The 23,249-nt window shown below is 35.5% G+C and overlaps 1 protein-coding gene across 7 annotated transcripts in view; it reads left to right on the top strand.

Annotated features, from left to right (window-relative positions):
* The window catches only part of lrba (LPS-responsive vesicle trafficking, beach and anchor containing), a 431,164-nt gene that overhangs the window by 291,965 nt on the left and 115,950 nt on the right, over window positions 1-23,249 (top strand). For all 7 annotated transcript variants that reach the window (XM_073951393.1, XM_073951386.1, XM_068221229.2 and 4 more), the window contains exons 40-43: window positions 6,315-6,432; window positions 8,061-8,163; window positions 12,962-13,077; window positions 14,519-14,631. In XM_073951393.1, the coding sequence (XP_073807494.1) occupies window positions 6,315-6,432; window positions 8,061-8,163; window positions 12,962-13,077; window positions 14,519-14,631 (450 nt within the window). The remainder of the gene's footprint in view (window positions 1-6,314; window positions 6,433-8,060; window positions 8,164-12,961; window positions 13,078-14,518; window positions 14,632-23,249) is intronic.

Raw genomic sequence — 23,249 nt, 5'->3', positions numbered from 1 at the left:
GAATATATTCTTCTGTTGATTATTAATGAAGATGTTTTGAGGATTATTGGAAACTTGCAACCATTGTTTAGTTTTTTTCCCCTACTCTCAAAAAACAACAACACAATTCTTGAGATTTTTGGGGAACAACTTTTGTCCTCCATCCACTTAAATTTGTTAACCTTATCTATTAGTGTTGAGAAAACATAAATGAATTGTGTGGAACCCTGCATTTTTCTAAAAAGTTAATGGAAACCAGTTATTAACATTTTTCAAAATATCTTCTTAAGCGTATGTAAACACAATAAAAATTTTAGTTGAGCTATCCCTTTAGAGAGTCTATCTATTTCATTCAGAATGATTGTTTTATGAGTAATGTGAACTTAATGCCGTATGTGTGTGTGTGTCCACATACTAGATTGTTATTTACATTGCCAGATGCTTTAGAAACAGCGGTCCCTCTCCAATATCTCCTCCCTTTTATTCCCATGAATTCTAGCAAGTTTTCCAATATTGCGTCTCCAGTGCGCTCGGCTCTGAATGCTGATGTTGATGGATCACCCACTTCCTCCTCCTCATTAATTTCATCACCTTATCGCCCAGGCCACTTCATTTGACCAAAAGGTAATAATAAATGTCCCATTCGCAATCTTTAACACACTCAGCCAGGCGGAAACACTTAATAACAGCATACAAATTGAACTTCAATCACCTCATTTTGCTCCACAGATGCAGAGGAACATTAAAACCCAACATCTCGGAGCATGTTCAGGCTCGCTTTTTCTTTCCGTGTCTTTTTATGCCATCGCTTGCCAAGCTTCAAATTGAGCGTTATAATGCTCGTTTATTACAGATTTTATAAGTGAGGATGGGGATTCTATCAGCGGCAGGAGAGCTGTTTCCTTTTCCTGGCTGCGAACGCTCTTATCACCGCTCAAACACAAGTGCACACTTTGCCCAACAGAGACTGCTATTCAGAGACTCATTTATCTTTCTGAGAGAGCGCTGGATAGTTCACTCGCTCTCTGTCTCACACTTGCTATCTCTTGCTTTTTTTTCTCTTTACCACGAACCCCCTCCCTTCTTTTTTGGCTTGGGTGGGGGGGTATTTTCAATTAGATTTCATTCAATTCTGTCAGAGACGGAGCACATGCTCTGAAGCGGCGGTCCCTGGTGTGTGTGTCGCTTGGAGGATGTCGTTTGCGCACACAGGGTCCTTTGGCAGAGGACAGAGCGTGTGTTTGAGAGATGTGTCCCTCTTCATCTCAGACTCGTTTCAGCGCTTGACAGAGACAAATGACAGCACTCAGAAATGACTTGCTGCCTCTCCATCCTAACAGGTTGAGCGGTTTGAAATGACATGCACACACACACATTCCCATTCCAACTTCAACCTTTTGTTGTCAGTTTGGCATCAGTTATGTGGCCTTGAAATGAAGCTTCTGTTTTGTTTTTAGGTGTTTTGGCATGAATGGATGTACATTTCATCTAGAACAAATGCAGACAAAATGGAATTACCATCTGCACTAAAAACATCTTTGAACAAAGATTTAACATTGAAGTTTTACAGCTTTAACATTCACTTTCTAATTGAAAAAAATTCTGTCTTTCCCAATTTACTCTCTCAGACTATGGAATTTGGATCATTATTGTATTGATAAGTATGATTTAGACATGGGTCAAAGCATCAAAACAATAAATGTATAACAATAAAAGTGTTTTATTGGTTTTAATATGTTTTTTGTACATCAGAATGTCCTGTTTAAATGTATTTATTTATTTATTTATTTATTATGCCATTAAAAATAATGACTGTCATTTATACTATGATTAACTATGATTATATCATTCAATGTAATAGTTAATATATTAAAAGCAAAATTTTGTCATGCGGGCATATTTAGATCAGTTATTGTTTTAATGTTGTATCAGGCAAAGATCTCTGTACACTATTGGTCAAAAGTTTGGGGTCTGTTTTTTTATGTTTTTTTTTTTTTTTAAGAATTTTTTTTTTTTAAATTTAAGAAAAAAAGGATAAGTCATGAAATTTTCCAGGCCTGGACAAATTTTGGAAAAACAAATAAACCCAAAATGTTTTGGAAAAGTCATGCAAATTTGTTTAATAATTATCTGTGTACTTGAAATTATTTGAGATGAACTTGACTTACACTTGACAGTATATTTTATGGGTAAACTTAAAAAAAAATAAAGTGGGTAAGAAAAGCAATAACTTCAAAAATCAAAAGCAATTTTAGCTTCGCCTCTCTTTCACTCGCTTTCACCGTAATTTGAGATGCATATTGAGTGTTGTGGCCAGAAACAATATCTAACTGCAGAGGTAAGATACTGTGGGTGCTAAAGGTTAATTTGAACTAATCTTAAGTTTATTTAATTAAATGATAACATTTTTGCGCAGACAGCAAGATACGTTTTAAAAACTATTTTACAGATATAAAAAATAAACTACATGGATTATCACATATTTTTTGATATGTTGTAATAAGTTTGAACATGCATTTTTTTTCTTATTAACCACATGTATTTAGACATTACATGAAACACGAAACAAGTTCATGAATATTTACCTTAAAGTTTTGGAAAAGTAATTAATAAGACATGAACCCTATTTTAACAACTGCTTTCTTATTGTATGTCATTTAAAAAAAAAGATTACTCCAGTCATTACTGCTTTTATTACTATTACTACTAATAATAATAATATTATTATTAATATTAGAGTGATTTCTGAAGGGTCATGTGACTCTGAAGAATGGAGTAATGTAGCTGAAAATTCGGTTCGAGTGCACGTTGGCGCAGTTAGCTGCCGCTACCCATGGAGAATATTTTAAGGAACTTTTATTGTTTACTAATGTTTTATTATTTGTTTAATTTGTTTTAGCTTGGCTGTTGGTGCTTATTATAAGGCGACCTTGGGTGTCTAGAAAGGCGCCATTTACAAATAAAATGAATTATTATTATTATTATTATTATTATTATTATCTTTAAAATTACTGTAATAAATGATTACATTAAATGATAAACTCTTTTTGAGCAGTATTTTATAGTGCAAAAACATTTAGCAATTTTACAATTTGTACTGTATTTTTGATGAAATAAATGCAACCTTGGTGAGCAGGAGAAGCTTATTTAAAACATTTAGAATTTCTACTGACCCCAAACTTTTGACCGGCAGTGTATGTAACTTAAATCCCATTTGTCACAGTCACCAAGTTGAGTGCCCACAACACACTAGCAGACACTCTGCACATTACATCTGCCACTGAACCGGGCTACATATTCCATCATGCACCTCACCCACACCAGTTCCAGATTACCACTGATTACAAACAAACAGGTGAAACTCATGAGAACTGATTACCAGGACTATACACATCTCACTTTCCAACACATCTTTGCTCAGTCTTGTATCACTGTTGTGTCACTGTGACTGTTGTCACAGTGTGCATCACTCAGCATTTTCCTGGTTCCTGTTTTTGGTGTTTACCTGTGTTTTGATTTTTAAACTGTTTTTGGGATTATCTGTCTGCCTTGTCCATTGCCTGTCTTTCTGGATTCCTCTGTTGCATTACCCATGTTGTACCATTTGCTCCTGTTGACCTTGCATGTCTGACCATCCCTTTGCTTTAATAAAACTGCATTTGGAACTTTATGTACGCAGTTATGACGCAGTTGATAAAAAAATCACAAAAAAAAAACAGTACCTCTCCAGAGTGTTTCCAGTATTTTGCCCTATAAAGAGTTTTTTAAATGTTCTGAGTGTCACCTTTACAGAATAGTTTGATCTCCCTTTGTCAATTCAATATCTAGGAAACAATGTGGGGAATGTGTTATGTTGTTGCTTTTGAAACAATGCAAATACATACCATAATCCAGTCTGTATATTTGATTGTGCAACTTTTCTTGGTCGGTGAGTGTATTTTTATTTCCAAGAAATGCATTTTCAGAAATCATCCAGAAAGGCTATAGATACACATCACAAGGCATGTGAGGGGCAAATAAGATATTAGACACACAGCAGATTGTCATATCCATCTATAGCACGTCAAGCCAAGGCACTGCATCATTCCTTTATTCCTTAGGGTTTGAAGTAGACAGGAGCAAGATAAAGTGTGAACTACCAAAGTAGTTCTGCTATAGAGATAGAATGAACCACAGGTTAAAGGTCGTCTTTTTAGTCAGCAAGATTTTATGGTCTGATGTTCAGCTCCAGATGCTCCTTTCAGGTCATCGTCAACCTGAAGCAAAAGCAAGCAGTAAGCTACATTTTTACAGTTTCCTGTTTGTACAACCCAGTTTCTTTTTTTTTTGTTGATGTGTTTGATTCTTACAAAACTTTAAAGAACAGTTGTTTTATTATCAGTGTTGTGCTCTTAATGTTTTAGTATTCTTTGATAAATCAAATATTCAAATGATTATTTAGATAATTTATTTGACGTAGAAATATTTATTTAACATTTTAAATGTCTGTACTGTCACTTTTGTTTAATTAATATGCCTTTGTTTTGCTTTAAAAAAATGTAACAAATTGTATAAAATGAACAAACTTATAATATTTGAATCATATGACAGTTATAACAGCAACGAGAGACCTACTTGAGGTCTTCCACTTTTTTTACTTCAATTTAGAATGGCAGGTAATGATCTGATAGTGAAGCGTGTGTTATATTGTCATGTAGTGTGTGGGTGGTAGGGAGACTCGCAGCATTAACACTGCTTAGATGGGGTTAATTTGATTACCAGGCAACGGCAGCTGCTAATACACAACACAAACAGACAGATCCTTCAGATGAACGTCCTCTATTACATTTGGGAAAGAAGAGGGTTTCATCTTTACAAGCTTGTCCGTGATCTCCGAGCTGTAATAAACTCCACGCTCAAAGTTGTCCATGATACCTTGGTTAGGTAGAGCATCAGATCTGGCATTAATGCTGTGGTTTCCATACCAACAGCCTGACAGAGAGGAGATGAGGAAGATAAATAGGAGAGCGAGGCCGTCTCACATGCCGCTTGTCAGGGAGTTTGCAGTGGCAAACGCCAGCGCGATACCAGGGCGGTGGAACGGCCTTAATCCACATTTAATTGAACTCTAGAGACTTTGAAGTGAGTCTGCAGAGCAGACAGGAGCAGTGACATTGCTCTCAGCACACAGCACAGCTGCTGCCCTCTCTTTCTCTCTTCTGCTATCCTCTTCCCTTTCTCTCTGTTCATTAATGAGTGCGTATAAGCATTAGCTTTAATACGGGAAGATCAGCTGTTTATCCCCAATAATCAGAGCGCCTTAGATCAGGTTTGGCCCTCTCTTTCCCTCCTAATAACTAATCCTGTTATTCAGCCAAATTGGGAAATGTGAGAAAACAAAAAGTACACAGTAAATGAAACCGATAACTAAATTCCAAAGATAAAACAGGTTTTTGACTGCTGAGCATCTGTACATGAAAAAGTAGTATTTCCCGGTCTATAAAAGATTGTAGTTCTCCAGGAATGCGATGATTGCTGAGACGTATTTGCAACAAAAAATTGTAGAATTTGACATCAGCAGCAAAAAAGATCTCAAGTGCAAGTTTTCTAGAAAAAAAAATTAACTGTGTCATCATGTGTTTAGTAGCATTTATTTCTTGTTTTATATAAATCATTTATATAAAACTATACTATTTACTGTAGTTAGTAAATATTTTGCAATAAAAAAAATTACTATTTTTGCACTTTACAGTATATTTGACCTCATTACTGCCTGAACTTACTGTATTTCTTTCTTTTCTTACATAAATGGCCAATTCTTTTATCCAAATATTATGTTTTAAATGTGTTTTTTTATACCAGTTATTAAAATGTAGAAGGACATATTTTCTAAACCACTTTAGATATAGAAATTCTGAATAACATTTATTTTCACAATATTATTTCTTTCAGCATTTGTTGCTCTTTCTGTACAACAGATTTTGTTAGCATTTCCTATGTTTAAAATTGTCGTGATTGTTTAGCAGCATCACATTTTAAAACCACATCTCACCAACTCGAAGGGCAAATATTGATAGATTTCCAGTTCTCTAGGTACTGATTACCTTTTAGTGAACTGTGGCCTTCCTGGTCCTCTTCTCTGTGTGTCTGAATGGGGCTCATTTCAGCGCTTAAAGCATCTCTTTTTCATGAGGACTGATCAATAATACACATTAATCCTGCTCTGCGACCCAAGGCATGAGCTATGGGTGATAAATGAACTAAAACCTTCCCTCTGCCCTGCTGCTTTCTTGTTCGCATTTCCGTTATTTTTTACACTTTCTCTGATCAATCATGTTTGTTCGTCTCTTCTACAGATATTGGCCTACACAGAGGGTCTGCATGGAAAATGGCTGTTCACCGAGATCAGAGCAGTTTTCTCACGCCGCTATTTGCTACAGAACACAGCGCTGGAGGTCTTCATGGCCAACAGGAGTAAGCACTGATCAGCTGCTATTCTGGAAAGTCTTAAATGGGTCATGAAGAGTCAAATTTAAGCTTTTTGAATATAATAAAAACATACCAGATATTTGCATACAATGTTTGGAAGCTAGTGGAACCTTGTTTCATTGCATTTGGCAGTGTAAAAAGATTAAATTATTTTGGGAGGAAATAAAAGTCACAAGTAAAAAGATAATTTCGCAACATATCCTCTTCGACCCAAAGCTTTTTTTTTTTTTTTTTTTTTTTGCAGGGCTTATACCCAGAGAACTCAAACTATAGTAAAAGCGAACAAGTATTTATGGACCTCAGCTTGCTTTAAGCCAAAAAATGTGTATACCTTATACCTTTATACCTTAAAGGGGCTAATAATTGTGTTCTTAAAATGTTGTTTAAAAATAATAATTCTAATAATAAATTGTAAATGTAGAAATGTTATTGTTCTAAAAATGTATATAAAGTGTTGTACTGTATTTCAATGTGTACAAACTGAAAATTAAAATAAAAAAATATTATGTCAAAAAATTAAGCCATTTAAGAAATAGTTTAGAAATGTTCTAGAAAAATAGGAAGAAAAGGAAAGATGTGAGAATGTGAAGATATAAAATGAATAAATTACTAAATAAATGAGTAAATAAACAAATAATTAAATAAATGTAAACATTTTATGTTATTAATTATATACAGTCAGAATTATTACCCCCACCCTTTTAAATTTTTTTTTATTTAAACCTAATTAACCTATTTAAGCCTTTAAATGTCACTTTAAGCTGTATAGAACCGTCTTGAAAAATATCTAGTAAAATAATATTATTTACTGTCATCATGGCAAAAATAAAAGAAATCAGTTAATAAAAATGAGTTATCAAAACTATTATGTTTAGAAAGTTGTTGAAAAAATGTATTCGTTAAACAAAAACTGGGGAAAAAAATAAATAGGGGGGCTAATAATTCTGACTTCAACTGTATTTATATTTTAAATGTTTTATTTATAAATTTTTTATTTTATTTATTTTTTTTATTCAATTTAAATTGTAATTTTTGTTTTCTAGTCTTTGTTTTCATCTGGACTTCACTGTATCAGCCACATTGTAAACTAAAGACCAAGGGCTGTAGAGCTTTTTTATTTTTTTGTACAGTGCGCCTAAGCTATGGAATGTCTACCCCTCAGCATCAGGAATGCAGCTTCTGTGGACTGTTTTAAGAAACTTCTCAAGACTCACTTTTTTACAGTTGCTTTTAACTTAGATGGATTATTTTTGTCAATTTAATCATTCAATTTTACTGTTCATATTTTATTGTCTTATTGTGGTGTTTTTACATTTTTTTTTATTGTTTTGCTTTCTTACTGTATGCCTTGTAGCTTTCTGGGTCCGAAAAGTTTGCACTATAAATACATTTTATTATTATTATTATAATTATTATAATTATTATAATAATTATTATTATTATTATTATTATTATTATTACTATTATTATTATTATTATCATCATTATTATTGTTATTATTATTATTATTATTATTATTATTATTATTAGTAGTAGTAGTAGTAGTAGTAGTATTAAAAAGTTGTAATTGTTTACTGACATTTACACAAGTGTGTGTTCTTTCCTTCCTCCAGCGGCAGTCATGTTCAACTTCCCAGATGCTGCCACAGTGAAAAAGGTGGTGCACTGTTTGCCCAGAGTAGGAGTCGGCACCAACGTCGGCCTTCCTCAGACCAGGTATTGTCTCTGTTCCATCTCCACCATCCAACAGTCATGCACGTTAGTAAACATCTACTTTCTGAAGTCTGTAAAATCTGCAAAAAGTCATCAGCTGCCTTTCCCACTCTTAGCTTTAACACCTGCACAACTTGTGTAGGACCCTCTGGAAGTTTGTGATTTGAACTCATAATCGCTCATTCCTTCACTTGCAGATCGAACACTAAGCATTCACTTGCGTATTCCCATAAAGCATGCTTCTAGCCTAACACTGCTTGTTTGTGTGTGTTAATGTGTGTATGGTGTGAGGGGTGGCTGTAACACTGCCTAATTACCTTCACACAAACACAATTCACATCATTTATTTATCTCTCCAACTGAGAAATAAATACAGAGGCGAGTGTGGGGCCTGCAGGGCAGACTGAGAACACAGGAAACACACACACACACACACATACACACACACACACACACATACACACACACACACACACACACACACACACACACACACACACACACACACACACACACACACACACACACACACACACACACACACCGATGCCCTTTGTAGCTCAGCCAAAGAAAAGATGATTTAGACACTCAAATTCCATCACTATATTCTTCTAAAAAGTGGTCTTATTAAAAGTAAACGCTCAGTGATATAAAACAAAACAAAACAAGAATGTGGGTAACAGAATATAGTGGATATTGATCCCACGCTGAGCTCTGGGTCACTGTTCTGCTCACAGAGGTTTTGATTGATTTTTAGCAGAATTGAACCTTTACACACTGTCCTGTCCTGCCATGATTTCACTTATGCCCTTCTGCTAACATCTGTGTGGCATTTCTCTAGCATTGTCACAGCGTTGCCTCTGTGTTAGGAGGGGCAAAGGCCAGTGGAAACTTCAGAGAGGCCTAATGACTGTAATCACGCTGGGTGACAGTGATGAATTCTCTAATTTCGCTTTGTTTTAATTGGATGGAGAGTCATTTGTTTTAGTGTCCACATATTTGCTTGCGCTGTGCATGTTCATTTAACAGGTTCCCACATAACCCATGAGGCCATTGTGTGCCAATGTGTGGAATGTAGGGTATCTTCGGAATTATTGAAATGTTAGTTCTTGTTCTTAAGCCTGCTTGGCCTAGTGGTATTTTACAGTTTGCATCACTGCATTTGTCTGTGTTTGCTCTGCAGATATTGAATATGTTTTTATTAAAGTGAATGTCTTATTTATACAAATATAGAATGTATTCTGTAAATGTTGTATAGTAAGCAGTTGGTGCTTGTATAAACACAGCTTTGGGGTTTTTTTATGTAAAGGTTGGGATTAGTCACAAAAATGAGAGCTTTGTGGCAGTGTTGGGAATTGTTATGCCAGCCAAATGGTGTAAAATGTTCTGTATTGATGCAATACATCAACAAAGCATAAAGATATACATGTTATACATGTACATGTCGAGAAACAGCGCGACTAACAAAAATAATTGTCTTCACGCCAGCAAAAGAAAGCAGGTGAATACCCAATGAGAGGATGATCATTCGCGCTAACAGCTGATGAGATGTGCGCGACTGTTTAAAGCGTGTGCGCGCTCCCAGGCACAATTGCAAGGAAACGGAAGGCGACTGTGATAGGTTCTCTTTCAAATAAACTAGACAAAAAGTTATGCTAATGCACCCTCACTCTTGCTGCTTTCAAGAGCTCCAAATTCGTCTTTTTGTAAGCAGCAACCGTTGATTTCACTTTGAACAGATTATTAGGGGAGCGCGGGGCACAAAGTAACATAGGGTTAAATGTAACATGCAGTTTTAAGGTATTTGTTTAGGGTTAACCATGGAATGCTTCCAAGGTTTTCACCACAGTGTCACCAGACGTCTTCCTGCCAATTATTGAAAAAGTTTGGTGAAATTTAGATGAGAAACACAGGAGAAATCTTTTTTTTGCAGCATAAAATTATTTTTTATTGTAGTCAAAAATGTTTTAATAAAAAAAAAAATCTATTGTATATGTTCGTTTAGTCTTCTCGGCTAAAAGATGGAACCATTTTGAAAGATGTAAAATACACACAGTGACTGTTAGCCAGTTTTGAGCAAAACATGACACAGCAGGGTTAGTTGTAACAGGGCGTTACAATTAAGCCACACACTGCTGGACACCAATTAAACAAACAATTTTTTTTTTTTTTTTGAGTGTAATGTTGAGAACTTTTTATATTAAAATGTTTTTTTTTATAGATTTTTAATTGCCAATAATGCAAATAAATGCATTGTATAATAATGCATAAATGGATAATAATGTAAATAGATTCAAATGTGTTTATCCAGTAAACAAACAAATAAATAAATAAACATATTGTGCTATGTAGAATAAAAAATAAACTGAGCAAATGACTGAGGAAATAAAACTACTATTTAAAGTAAACTGAATTTAAATTAATTGTGTGAAATCTGCCTTAATAAGCATGTGTTACAACTAACCCTCTATCAGTTATAACTTGCCCCGCAGGTGGGGTAAATAGTGACATTTTAACTCCTGGCACTATTGGCAGTACTGCACAGAAACCAATAGGTCCGGCGATCATAATTTCAGTGCTCATTTGTAGGAGAGGCTTGTGTGTTATTGGTAAAAAATATGGTTTGTCTAACCCCATTACTTTGTTCATTATTAAACCAAAACCCAATAGTGTTACTTTGTGCCCCGCTCCCCTCTAATTGGCCTTAACCGTGTATGTGTAATCATCCTTTAATTATAACACACAGTATGTTTTTCACCTGCTTTCATCTGCTTATGGTTATTTTTGTTAATATGGTTTAATTATCCTTTTTTTCATACAATAACATTGCTTTAATATGAGGTTACCTCTTCATTTATGTGTAGTTAACTGGTGATCTGTGAGATCTTTAGCCAGGACAGATTACTGTGCATATTTTTAATATATAACAATAATTATTTTTTAAAAATTGTTTTTCTTAGTTTTTTTTTTTTTTTTTTTTTAAAGAAATGTTTTGTCAAATATTAAGTTTAGTATACAGTTAATTAGCTTGTTTTGACACATTTAAAATTTGTTGCTAAGAAATAATTGTTGTTCGGTGTGGTCAGAACTTTGAGTTGTGAAAAGTCATGTATTGCAATTTAACACTATGAAACCATGACTCATTTGCTCATACACGACACAAAAAGTGAAATGAATAAGGGGGCATGTGGACACACCAAAATCTTAATCAAGTTTTTTGGCATGTCAAAGTCATATTTATGCATATAAAAATATTTTACCAACAAAAAAATTGCGGGTAGTGAAAATATAGAGTGATTAGTAACATTGGAAAACTACTAGCCACAGTAACTGGTGATCAAAAAAAGTTCATGTTAAGCCCTGTACATAAATATAATGTGGTTGTTTACTAAATCTATGTTGTATGTTTAAAGTTATTTATGTATAATTCTTAGAACTGGGTTCTATCGTGCTTCAAATATATTCATTTGAAGTCTAATGCAATAAGTTATTCTTTCCATTTGATAAATTTATCTTTTTTTTTGATCCATTGTTCATACATACTGTAGGTGGTCTGATCTGAGTCAGTTAGACGTAATACATTTTTGCTGCAGAAAGCAATATTTGCAATAAATAACTATTCTTTCCCCCATGCTCTCAGGCACCATATCTAGGACTGACACAGTTGGATCAAAGGGGATATCAATACAAAACCTGTCTCCAAGTACCTTATAGATATCATCTCAACAGGCCTTGACATTGACTTTTTTGATCACCAGCCTCTTTGGCTAGTAGTTTTCCAGCGTTACTAGCCACTTGCCATTTTCACAAGCCACAATTTTGTTGTTAGGAAAATACATTTTATATGCATAAATTTGACTTTGACATGTAAAAACTACTTGATTTAGATTTTGTGTTATTTCCACGTGCACTTCACTTTTCTGTGTGTTGTGTATGACCTTGCTCAATGTACATGAGTAAATGGATTGTGGGTTCGGAGTGTCGCTCTGCAATTGGTTTTTTTTTTTTTTTTTTTACATGAATTTTTTTAGGGCTCAAAATTAAGGATTTACCAAATTTATTTCTTACCACACCAAAAATAAATAATTATTTCTTAGCAATACATTTTAAATAATGTGTCAAAACAAGCTAAATATAGATGTATGCATACATGTTTTATTCAACAAAACATTTCTTTAAAAATAAAATTGACATTTAAACATTTTTTTGTCATGTATCTATAATTGTGCATAGTCTTTGTCCTAGCTAAAGGTCTCAGATCACTAGTTAACTAATCTCCTATCAAAGCAATCTTATTGTAAAACAATACAATTAAACCATATTTACAAAAATTACTAAAAGCAAAAGAAAGCAGGTGAAAAACATACTGTGTGTGATAATGAAAGGATCACATTAATGTTAGGCCTGTTAATAATCTGTTCAAAGAATAATTATAGTGAAAGCAGTGACCGCTGCTGCTTACAAAAAGACATTTAAAATAATAATACAAATCTGGAGCTCTTGAAAGCAGCATTTAGGTTCCCTAAATGATCACCACATTCTCTTCAACATCTGTTAGATGAGCCTATTCTTATCTTGCTACAATTTGTGGTGTGCAGAAATATCTTGTAAAGATTTTCCACTACCTGTGCCATGTGTTTATATATTTTTTTATTTCCATCTTATGAAATACACTAATGCTGTAGTTTTATTTCTTATATTTGTATTTGCATGTTATATTTTAAATGAACTGAGCAGCACAGATGTATACATTTTTAGTTGCTCTTTGAAGTTGTTAATGTGATTTATCTTTTTCTCACAGACGGATTTCTCTGGCCAGCCCGAAACAGCTCTACAAGGCCTCCAACATGACCCAGCGCTGGCAAAGACGAGAAATCTCAAATTTTGAATACCTCATGTTCCTTAACACAATCTCTGGTAAAAAACAAACAAACAAACAAACAAACAAACAAACAAACAAACTGTCATATCCAAACGCTAACTGATGTTCTCCAAACAGCAAACAAGCTGAATGTACTAATTATAATACAGCTAAGAACAAATGCTATTTCTAAGTTTAGGAAAGTTTTTATGCATATATGACTAGCTAAACATTTTGGCTTTTATTTTTTCATTAAAAGTATTAGTTGCCTTATGCTTGCAGTAATGAGACTAGGGATGTCACGATCTGGTTCTTTAGCCCTCGAGTCAGAATCATTTGATTTTGAGTATCTACCGATACCAAAACCTGATCAAATTCTTCTATAATACATAAAAAAGAATAAAGAAGAGTGAAGATCCAGGATGTTTCTTATTTTTGATTTAATTGACCCTATTTTAACATTCAACAACTCTGTTAACAAACAGAGCACATCTGTGAGGTAGCTTGAACAATTAAGCAATAAATAGCATAAATTATTCACTTTTGGACTGTAGTGCAACAGCAAATATATAAAAAAATATATATAAAAATAAAAAGCACTTATACTTAAAATACCTGGCAGGCAATCCCAAGTTTACTTATCTCACAGTTTGCTACGGCAATGTTGTCGTCCTCAACTTTATGGTACCTCCAAAATGCAGACATAATTGTGCTTTCCACTTCAAGCTGCTTCTTTGTTCTACTTTGTCGGAAGTTAACCATAAGCATGTCTGCAACAAAGTGACACATGTCAAGATGTGTTTTAAGAAACATTATCTAACCTCAGAGGTACAGTAAGATACTGAGGGTGATTTGTACTAATCTTATAAGTCTTGTAAAAACACAAGCCAACGTTTCAAAAATTTTCACACAGACAACAACTTTCTAAAAACTATTTTACAGATATAAAAATAAACATATTTTTTGATATTCTGTAAAATGCATTTTTCTCATTTACCATGTGTACCTAGATATTTAATGAAACACGAAACAAGATCATGAATATTGACCTAAAAAATTTGGAAAAGTCATGGAATTTTAGTTGTAAAAATGTGTATGTGGCCTTGTGAAAATAGTGACTAGTGACTCACAAAAACAGTCATAAATGTATTTTTAATGAGCTTTTAATTGGTGTATACTTTGTTAGAATAGAGCATTGTTTGACCAATATGCATCTATTTGAAAATCTGGAATCTGAGGGTTCAAAAATAAAAACAAAAATACTGAGAAAACGTCTGAATGAAGTTCTTAGCAATGCACATTAATGCGTTTTGATATATTTAGAGTAGGATATATACACAATATTTTCACTGAACTTTATTAAATATTCTAATGATTTTTGGACATAAAAGAAACTCAATAATTTGACCCACACAATGTATTTTTTATCCATTGCCAAAAATATACCAAGGCAACATAAGATGTGTGTTTGAATTCCTGACTCTGCTTGTGTTTCAGGCCGTACATTTAACGATCTGAACCAGTATCCTGTGTTCCCCTGGGTAATCACCAACTACGACAGCGAAGAGCTCGACCTCACCCTGCCCAGCAACTACAGAGATCTGTCCAAGGTAAACACATGACCACACACACAAACACTCCGCATCTACTCTCAAAGACTGAAGGACATGTCTGGAGTGAAGTTTCCAACACACAAATACATAGGAGTGTTAGTGTGAAATCAACGTCCGGCAGCTTTAACGATGAGTCTGAGTCTGATAGACAGATGTAGCTGTCTAGCAAGGGAGGGAATGATCGCAGCTCTAGACTCATTGCAGAGAGACTGACCGTACTTGTAGTACAACGCTCGCGGCCCTGTGCACGTCACCTCATGCCAGGCACCCTCAACCGCAGACAAGTCAGATAATGGGCCCATGTCTGTCCTCCACCCTTCTCCCCCTCAATCAAGCCCTCAGAAGCCCCTGCATCCCGCCTCTCGCCTCCTCCCCCATTCCCGTTAGCCAGCCAGCCTCCCTAAGGAGCTAATTAATGAGCGTAGTAGTACTTGAGTAAACCACACAGACAGACTGACACAGCTCACTGCTGGGAACACTAGACCTGCCTTTGTCTCGCTCAGGCTCTCCTTCAACACATAGGTATCTCAAATTGTATCACACCATTTGAAGACAGTTCAGCAGGGTTTTTATCTTTAGCTGATAACATAAAAAAAAACCTTTTGCTGATTTAGAAGTATGAGTTGCATGCACTGTTCTTACATATATAGTGCAGGGCTCGAAATTAACTTTTTTACTTGGTAGCACCGGTGCTCCCAACTTCAAATATTTAGGAGCACAAAATTTTTTTTAGGAGCACCAGAAAAAATTTATTTTTTATTTTATTTTTTTATTTTTATTTTTTTTATTTTGATTTATTGTATTTTAAAACAACATTAATAGGACTGACAAAAACCAGAAACAGCTATCTAACTAATCCTGTGAAGACATTGATATTTGTGTGCATTAATTCCAAAATGAATGTCTAATAATTAGGCTAATGATGATAAAAAATGACAATAATAGTAACAATGAATTCCATTTCTCATTATGATACTGCCTTGAATGTGCTTGAATGTAGGTTATCTGCTATAAAAAGTCTGTTACTTTATGAAAAATAATTGTATAGTTTGCATCAAACAAAAATGAAGCATTGCAGTAAGAAATATTTATTTTGTGCTGCTGTTTTTAAATGCATGTCAATTTAATAAATAATATTTCTGCTACAAAACAAACAAAAGATTACAATAAATCATTCAATTCAATGATGAAAGCTGCAAAGCAGTCATCAGTAAATAAATAAAAAAATAATATACACCTCAAACAAGAATAGACAAAAGAAAGTAAGTAAAGTCTCACTTCTATCACTCTTTAAAAGTTTTGGTTTCAGTTTGTGTCAATTTAAAGGTTCAGTCTGAGCTGATCTTCATTTTTCTGTGTTAGTGGAAAAGTCAGTCGACCCAATTTATGAGCAGGCAGAGCAGGATTCTTGCGCTAACCATCGGCGCAATACCGGTCTTTGTTATGAGCCGCAGTTTCAGTGTAAACTTAGTAAAGGCGAGCTTCTTTGGCGATTATATGTACAGTATTAGATTTGACTTTTAGCGGACATTTGCGCTGAACACGCAGTGAATGCAACGCATGGAGATTCGGGCACCTTCTCCAAGAAGTGCGTACTCGATTGATCTCAGCTGGCGGATCATTATTCACCACGTGACGTGTCATGATCGCTTTCATCTGCGCCTCAACTTTAGGTGGGGTTTGCAAACCTGTGTGCTTTAAGTTTTTACTCTTCAGCCGGTTGTATTTCCCGTGGTCATAAAAGCTCCTTCCCTGTCATCTGACAGCGGAATACCTTGAGTGAGTGACAGCTAATATGAACCAATATAGCGGCAGGGAAGAGCGATTCAGCACGTTTTTAGAAAAAAACAAAACAGGTCGCACTACAAACATTATCTGCAGTCGCACTAATGCTCCCAGATATATTATGAGGTCGCATAGATTAATTTTCGGGCGCAATTTCGAGCCCTGTAGTGTAAAGTGTTTTAAAACATAGTTTGTGTTGTTACAGTGTAAAGTAATAACTTACAAATAATTGTAATTTACTAAGTAGTTGTAAAAATGTGTACTTTTACTTTCCCTTGAGTACACTTTAAGTGATGTATTAGTACTTTTACTCCATTACTTTTTTTCAACGTGCTGTCACTACTTTATTTTTTCTTGTCTATGGGGATTAGAAAAATCAGTCCTGTGATTCCTGTCCAATCAATTCGCACACAGAAGGTAAATTGCATCATAATGAACTTCCTCAAGACACGGGTGATTTAAAATTGCAGCAAATTGTTTAGAAGCATTTAACGTGTCCAAGAAGATGTCCAAAATTTTTACACATTTTGACCCAGATACTGTTTAGATGCATTTTACTGATGAGAAGATGATGGATGTTTACTGTATGATGACCGAAATGGCCTTAAACACCCAGCAGGCACAGGACATCAACATGACGTCAGATTGACGTTGTACCCCAACGTCGTGGGGACGTTGCATTTTGTTTGTAAATGTAAATCGAGTTGACATCAGAACTCAACATCAAGTCGATGTCAATGTCCAACGTCCAACCTAAAATCAACCAAATATCAGCATCTAATGACGTTACAGTCTTCAGCTGACGAGAACGCTCTGGCTGGTTTTTCAGCAATGAATCAGGGCACAAGTATGATGTAGTGAAGTGACCAACCTCCCACGCAGGTGCAGAATGCACATTTCAGTTGTCTGCCGTCCACTTGGTGTTTTTAGGGGCAGCTTTTTGGTCCAGATGGAAACAGTCATGAGCCAATGCAAGGTGACAGCACAGTTGGGTTTAGTCTTGGCCTTTATACCCCACAATTATGTTTATTACGTTCATGAAATTACAGTATTTCATATCGGTACTTTGATTTTAGCTGTATATATTTTGTATATCGTATCCCTATTACATATCATAGTGAGTACATTTACATGAATACCAATAATCTGATTTTAATCCGATTATGACAATACTCTGATAAAAGTCACCAAGTAAACAGCGTTTTGTTATTATTATTATTATCTTCATTCAGTCATAACATAAACAAAATGATAAGTCATAATCAAACAAAACAAAAAAATGCATTAATACATGTGGATCATGCCTATTTTAATTGCAATGTTAAAATGCAGACATGTAAACAACGCAGTCTAACTATTATCATCATGTAGGATTTTATATATATTTATCGTCGTGTTGGATTTTCGCTGCATTTTGTGACAGGATATTCCATACTCTTACATGGCTGTTTGACACTATTCTCTGCACCTACCAAGTCAGTGAAGACCACAGACACCTGCGTCGTGAAATGCCAAGGTTTTTTATTTATTTATTTTTTTATTTTATTTTTTTTATTTGGTGTGCAGTATTATTCTATTAAAACAATATTCCTCCACCAGTCCTTACTCCATACCCAAATCCAATACCACAGTTAGTTAAGGGTGGGCATGCATGAAATGTTCCTGAATGAAACATTCAGGAATCATGAAAGGAACATTCAATAACACCTCAATCATATTATTGTCTTATTCATAATAAAGCAAATAACTTGATTACTGATTTCCATGTAAACGTAATCACTGTCATCCATATTACAGCTGTGTTATCATGGCCAGAGTTCTCCTAAATCAGGATTCAGACTCAAACAATTGAGCCCAGTGAATTAAGGTTGTTCCAAAGGATGAATGTTCTGTGGTCCTGATAACTTGCTCTTTAATTGCAATCGATCGCCGTGTAGTGAGGTTTCCTCTGAACTACTAATGTCTGCTTCACTGATGTGACAGTGATTAACCAGAATTAGTCAGAAGGACGAACATGCTAGTTCAGGTTTTCAGTTCGATCTGTCCTGTCCTGGTGATCATTATTTCCTTTTTATTTAAGTGCAGCTCACTTCTGTTTGCATCTCAAAACCAGTGTCTTGAAGGGCTATTCCTCAGTCTAGACCTGCTAAATATTTCATGTCAAGGAGCTGGGGGGCACTCCTCCAAAAGAATGCTCTTTACTCGCATTGCACCATTCGGGTAATTGAGTTTCAGGACAAAAAAGTTGTTTTAAAAACGCCTACACCCTCAAACTCCACTTTTAAAGTGCTTGTGAAAGCTTGCCAGTCACTGCCTCAAAAATGACCATCAATTTCTTGTAATGGTGGCCAATGGAGGGAGGACAGAGGATTACTTTTAGAGCTCAGATGATCGAATGAGTGTCCACTCTGACCCAAAATGGCAGAATAAATCAGTTCTAAGAGGCAGGAAAACAAAGGACCAAGAGATAATGGAAGATGAATTTGTGCACAGAAAGAAGCATGAGGCTTCGGAAGTCACCCTTACTGTCCACAGACTGAGATCATCTCTCACATATTGCTCTCCAGTGGAGATTTATATGCATGATGCTATCTGTATCTGCTGCATTGCCTTTAGCAAAGAAAAGTCTCACATCAGTAAGCACCATGGTTCTTTTAGGTACTACAGTATTGTATTGATAAATACTGTAAATATTATCATTTATCAGTGCAGAAAATGTTTTTACTGTATATTTAGTTGCTACGCATGGCACATGGGAGCAACTCAATGCATTTAGGCATGTAGACATGGACAAGACGATCTGCTGCAGTTCAAACCGAGCATCATAAAAGGGGATGAAAGGTGATTTAAGTGACTTTAAACATGGCATGGTTGTTGGTGCCAGACGGGCTGGTCTAAGTATTTCAGAAATTGCTGATCTACTGGGATTTTTACGAACAACCCTCTCTAGGGTTAACAGATAATGGTCCGAAAAACAAAAAATATTCAGTAAGATTTTTCAGTAAGTTTTGTGAGTGTAAATGCCTTGTTGATGCCGGAGGTCAGAGGAGAATGGCCATACTGGTTTGAGCTGATAGAAAGGCAACAGTAACTCAAATAACCACTCGTTACAACCCAAGGTATGCAGAAGAGCATCTCTGAACGCACAACAAACCTTGAGGCAGATGGGCTACAGTAGCAAAAGACCACACCGGGTGTCACTCCTATCAGCTAAGAACAGGAAACTGAGGCTACAATTCGTACAGACTCAGCAAAATTGGACAATAGAAGATTGGAAAAAGGTTGCCTGGTCTGATGAGTCTCGATTTCTGCTGTGACATTCGGATGGTAGGGTCGGAATTTGGAACAACATGAAAGCCTGCCTTGTATCGATGGTTCAGCCTGCTGGTGGTGGCGTAATGGTGTGGGGCATATTTTCTTGGGACACTTTGGGCCCATTAGCACCAATTTCAGACTAGTTTCCTGAACAGGACAATGAGTTCACTCAAATGGCCTCCACAGTCACCAGAACTCAATCCAATAAAGCACTTTGGGATGTTGTGGAACGAAAGATTCACATCATGGATGTGCAGCCGACAAAACTGCAGCAACTGTGTGATGCTATCATGTCAATATGGAGCAAAATCCATACCAAATTCCAGTACCTTGTTGAATCTATTCCATGAAGGTTTAAGTCAGTTTTGAGGGCGAAATGGGGTCCAACCCAATACTAGTAAGGTGTACCTATTAATGTCGCCAGTTAGTGTATTTTTCTCTTTTTTTTATTTAACCAACCAAAGATTTGTTAGCATCTTTTTCTACCTTTTGGGTGTTATCGCAGGTGCCTTTGACAATGCAGAATGTTTCAACAATGTTGTGGGTTTTGTTTTGCAAACACACAGTTTAGCACTTCTGAGTCACACTGCTAACAATCAAAGATTTATGTACTGTAAATATGGCAAGCTAAACGCATTCTGTACAGTACAGGAGACATGGCATGGAGGAGATTGATTGAGCATAGTCTACAGCCAATCAGGACACAGAACACAATGCAATGTAAAAAAAAAAATTTTATTAAAAAGCATGTCAAAATGCACTAAAAAAATCTGGTGAAAAGGTGAACCGTGTTATAGCGAGGGGCCACTGTATATCTAGTACAGGGCTGTGCATCGATTCAGTTGTCCTTCAGTTCACTTTTGATTCACAAGCTTTCTTTTGGATTACATTCCCAATTACATGTAGTGATAATTAATTTAATGTAAACTCTATAAATATTCTCTTTTTATTTACTTTTTGTATTATCAGTGATATTCCATTAATAGTGAATGCTTTATTTCAGATGTATGGGCACATTTAGGACATGACCCACCTCTTCATTTAAGATGTATGGAGTAATTAGCCATAGAATCAAATATATTTTATGTTTTTATGTAGTATGAGGTGACAGCACAGTTGGGTTTTGTCTGTGCTAGTTGATTGGTGTCAGCTTGTTTAACATGTTTATTGAATATGGAAGGTCTTATATTCAGTATAGCATATTATAATATTCAGGGCTTGACATTAACTTTTTTGATCACCAGCCACTGTGGCTAGTAGTTTTCCAACATTACTAGCCACTCGCCATTTTCACTAGCCACAATTTTGTTGTTGGGAAAATATATTTTATATGCATAAATATGACTTTGACATGCTAAAATTACATTTCCACTTGAGTCCTCTTACATTTCACTCTTTGTGTGTCGTGTATGAGGTTGCTCAATGTGCGTGAGCAAATGGGCCTGGGTTTCAAAGTGTCGTCTTAAAATTAGTTTTTAATTCACATGACTTTTCAGAGCTCAAAATTTTAAATTTACCAAATTTATCTCTGACCACACCAAATATAAATAATTAATTATTTCTTAGCCAAAAAATTTAAATGCGTTAAAACAAGCAAAATATAGCTGTATACTATACTTTTGATTTAACAAAACATTTCCTTAAAAAAAATTGACATTTAAAAAATAGTTTTTGTCATGTATCTAAAATATGCACTGTAGTCTGCCCAGGCTAAAGGTCCCAGATCACCAGTTAACTACACATAAATGGGGAGGTAATCTCTAATAAAAGCAATGTTATTGTAAAATCGATTATTAAACCATAACAAAAGTAGCTGTAAGCAAAAGAAAGCAGGTAAAAAAAAAACATACAGTACCATGTGTGATAATGAAAGGATGATCACACACATGGTTAATGTTAGGCCCATTAATACAACTGTTCAAACAATGTTTAAAGCGAAAGCAACCCGTGCTGCTTACAAAAAGACAAATTGGGACTGAGACTGTGGGTGCATAAGCATAACTTTGTCAAGTCTGTTTGAAAGAGAACCAATCGCATCAGTTGTGTTTCTAGGCATGGTTGCATCACCCAAGGAAATGGGAGCGGGCATCACATCAGCTGTTAGCACAAGTAATCATTCTCTCATTCGGTATTCATCTGCTTTCTTTTGCTTGCATGAATACAATTATTTTTGTCAGTCGTGCTGCTTCTCGATTATAAGATCGCATTTGCCATCCTTATTGTCAAACCCTGCTTTTAAGAAAACTACAATTTAAAAATTGTTTTCAACCAGCCATAATGGCTACTGGGGGTGTCTGTCTAACCTGCCTCAGCTGAAATCTGGTGGGTGTTGGTGGGTATTAATGTCAAGCCCTGACGATATTACATATTAGTGCTTTGATTTTAGCTGAGTTTGGTAGCCGTGCAAGTTAGGTTAATTGGGAAAGTCATTGGACAGCAGTAAATGAAAAAAAAAATTCATTCATTCATTCATTCATTCATTCATTCATTCGTTTCATTCATTCATTCATTTTCTTTTCGGCTTAGTCTCTTTATTAAACTGTAAGTGCATAAGTGCATACACTACAGACAATTTAGCCTAACCAATTCACCTGTACCGCATGTCTTTGGACTCTGGGGGAAACTGGAGCACGTGGAGGAAACTCATGTGAACGCTGGGAGAACATGCAAACTCCACACAGAAATGCCAACTGACCCAGACGAAGCTTGAACCAGCGACCTTCCTGCTGTGAGGCGACAGCACTACCTACTGCACAACTGCGTAGCCAAAAAAAAAAAAAAAAAATTTATAAACATAATAATATATATTTTTTTTAAATATAAAACTTTTTTCGTTACAGCCAAAGTAAAAGAAATAATACTTTATCCAGAAGAAAAAATGTTATAGGAATTACTCAGGAAAATGTCCTTGCTCTGCTAAACAAAACTATATTTTAAAAAGAACTACACTTTCACTGGAGGGCTAATCATTTTGCCTTCAACTGTACATTGCAGATAATTGCATTTTTGTGTAGATTCTATAAATGTACCTACCTAATAAATATATTGTAATTATTTTAAGTACTTTTATTTACTCCACAGTAACCATAAGTTATTGTAAGCTGTTTGTATGGCAGACTTGCACCCTGTATATGCTTAGACAAACAAATACACACAGAGGCAGAGGTACAGTTGTAGCAAGCACACAGCTTGCAGCATGTCTCTCTATTTATTTATTAATTTGTTCTTCCCCTGTGCTGTTTCTTTGCAATGGCTTCCGCCCACTAGGTTAAAAGACATCAGTCCTATACACCATCCTACATCCCCCTCGCCTTTGTTTCTCTCTCTTTCCTTCCCTCCCTCCCTCAAACTCTCTCTCGAGTTTTGACAGCTTCGCCTTTATGTTCAGTCAAGCCTTCAAGCCTTAGGGAGACACGAAGGCCGAGCGAGAGCAGCCCTCTCATCTGCCAGCCCTCCCTCCACAGCCAACAACAGAAAATCTCAACAATCTTTATTGCAACTGCTTTATTCATGCT

Source organism: Danio rerio, chromosome 1 (assembly GCF_049306965.1).
Source record: "Danio rerio strain Tuebingen ecotype United States chromosome 1, GRCz12tu, whole genome shotgun sequence".
NCBI classification, from domain to species: Eukaryota; Metazoa; Chordata; class Actinopteri; order Cypriniformes; family Danionidae; genus Danio; species Danio rerio.
This window is presented reverse-complemented; position numbering and strand designations above follow the sequence as displayed.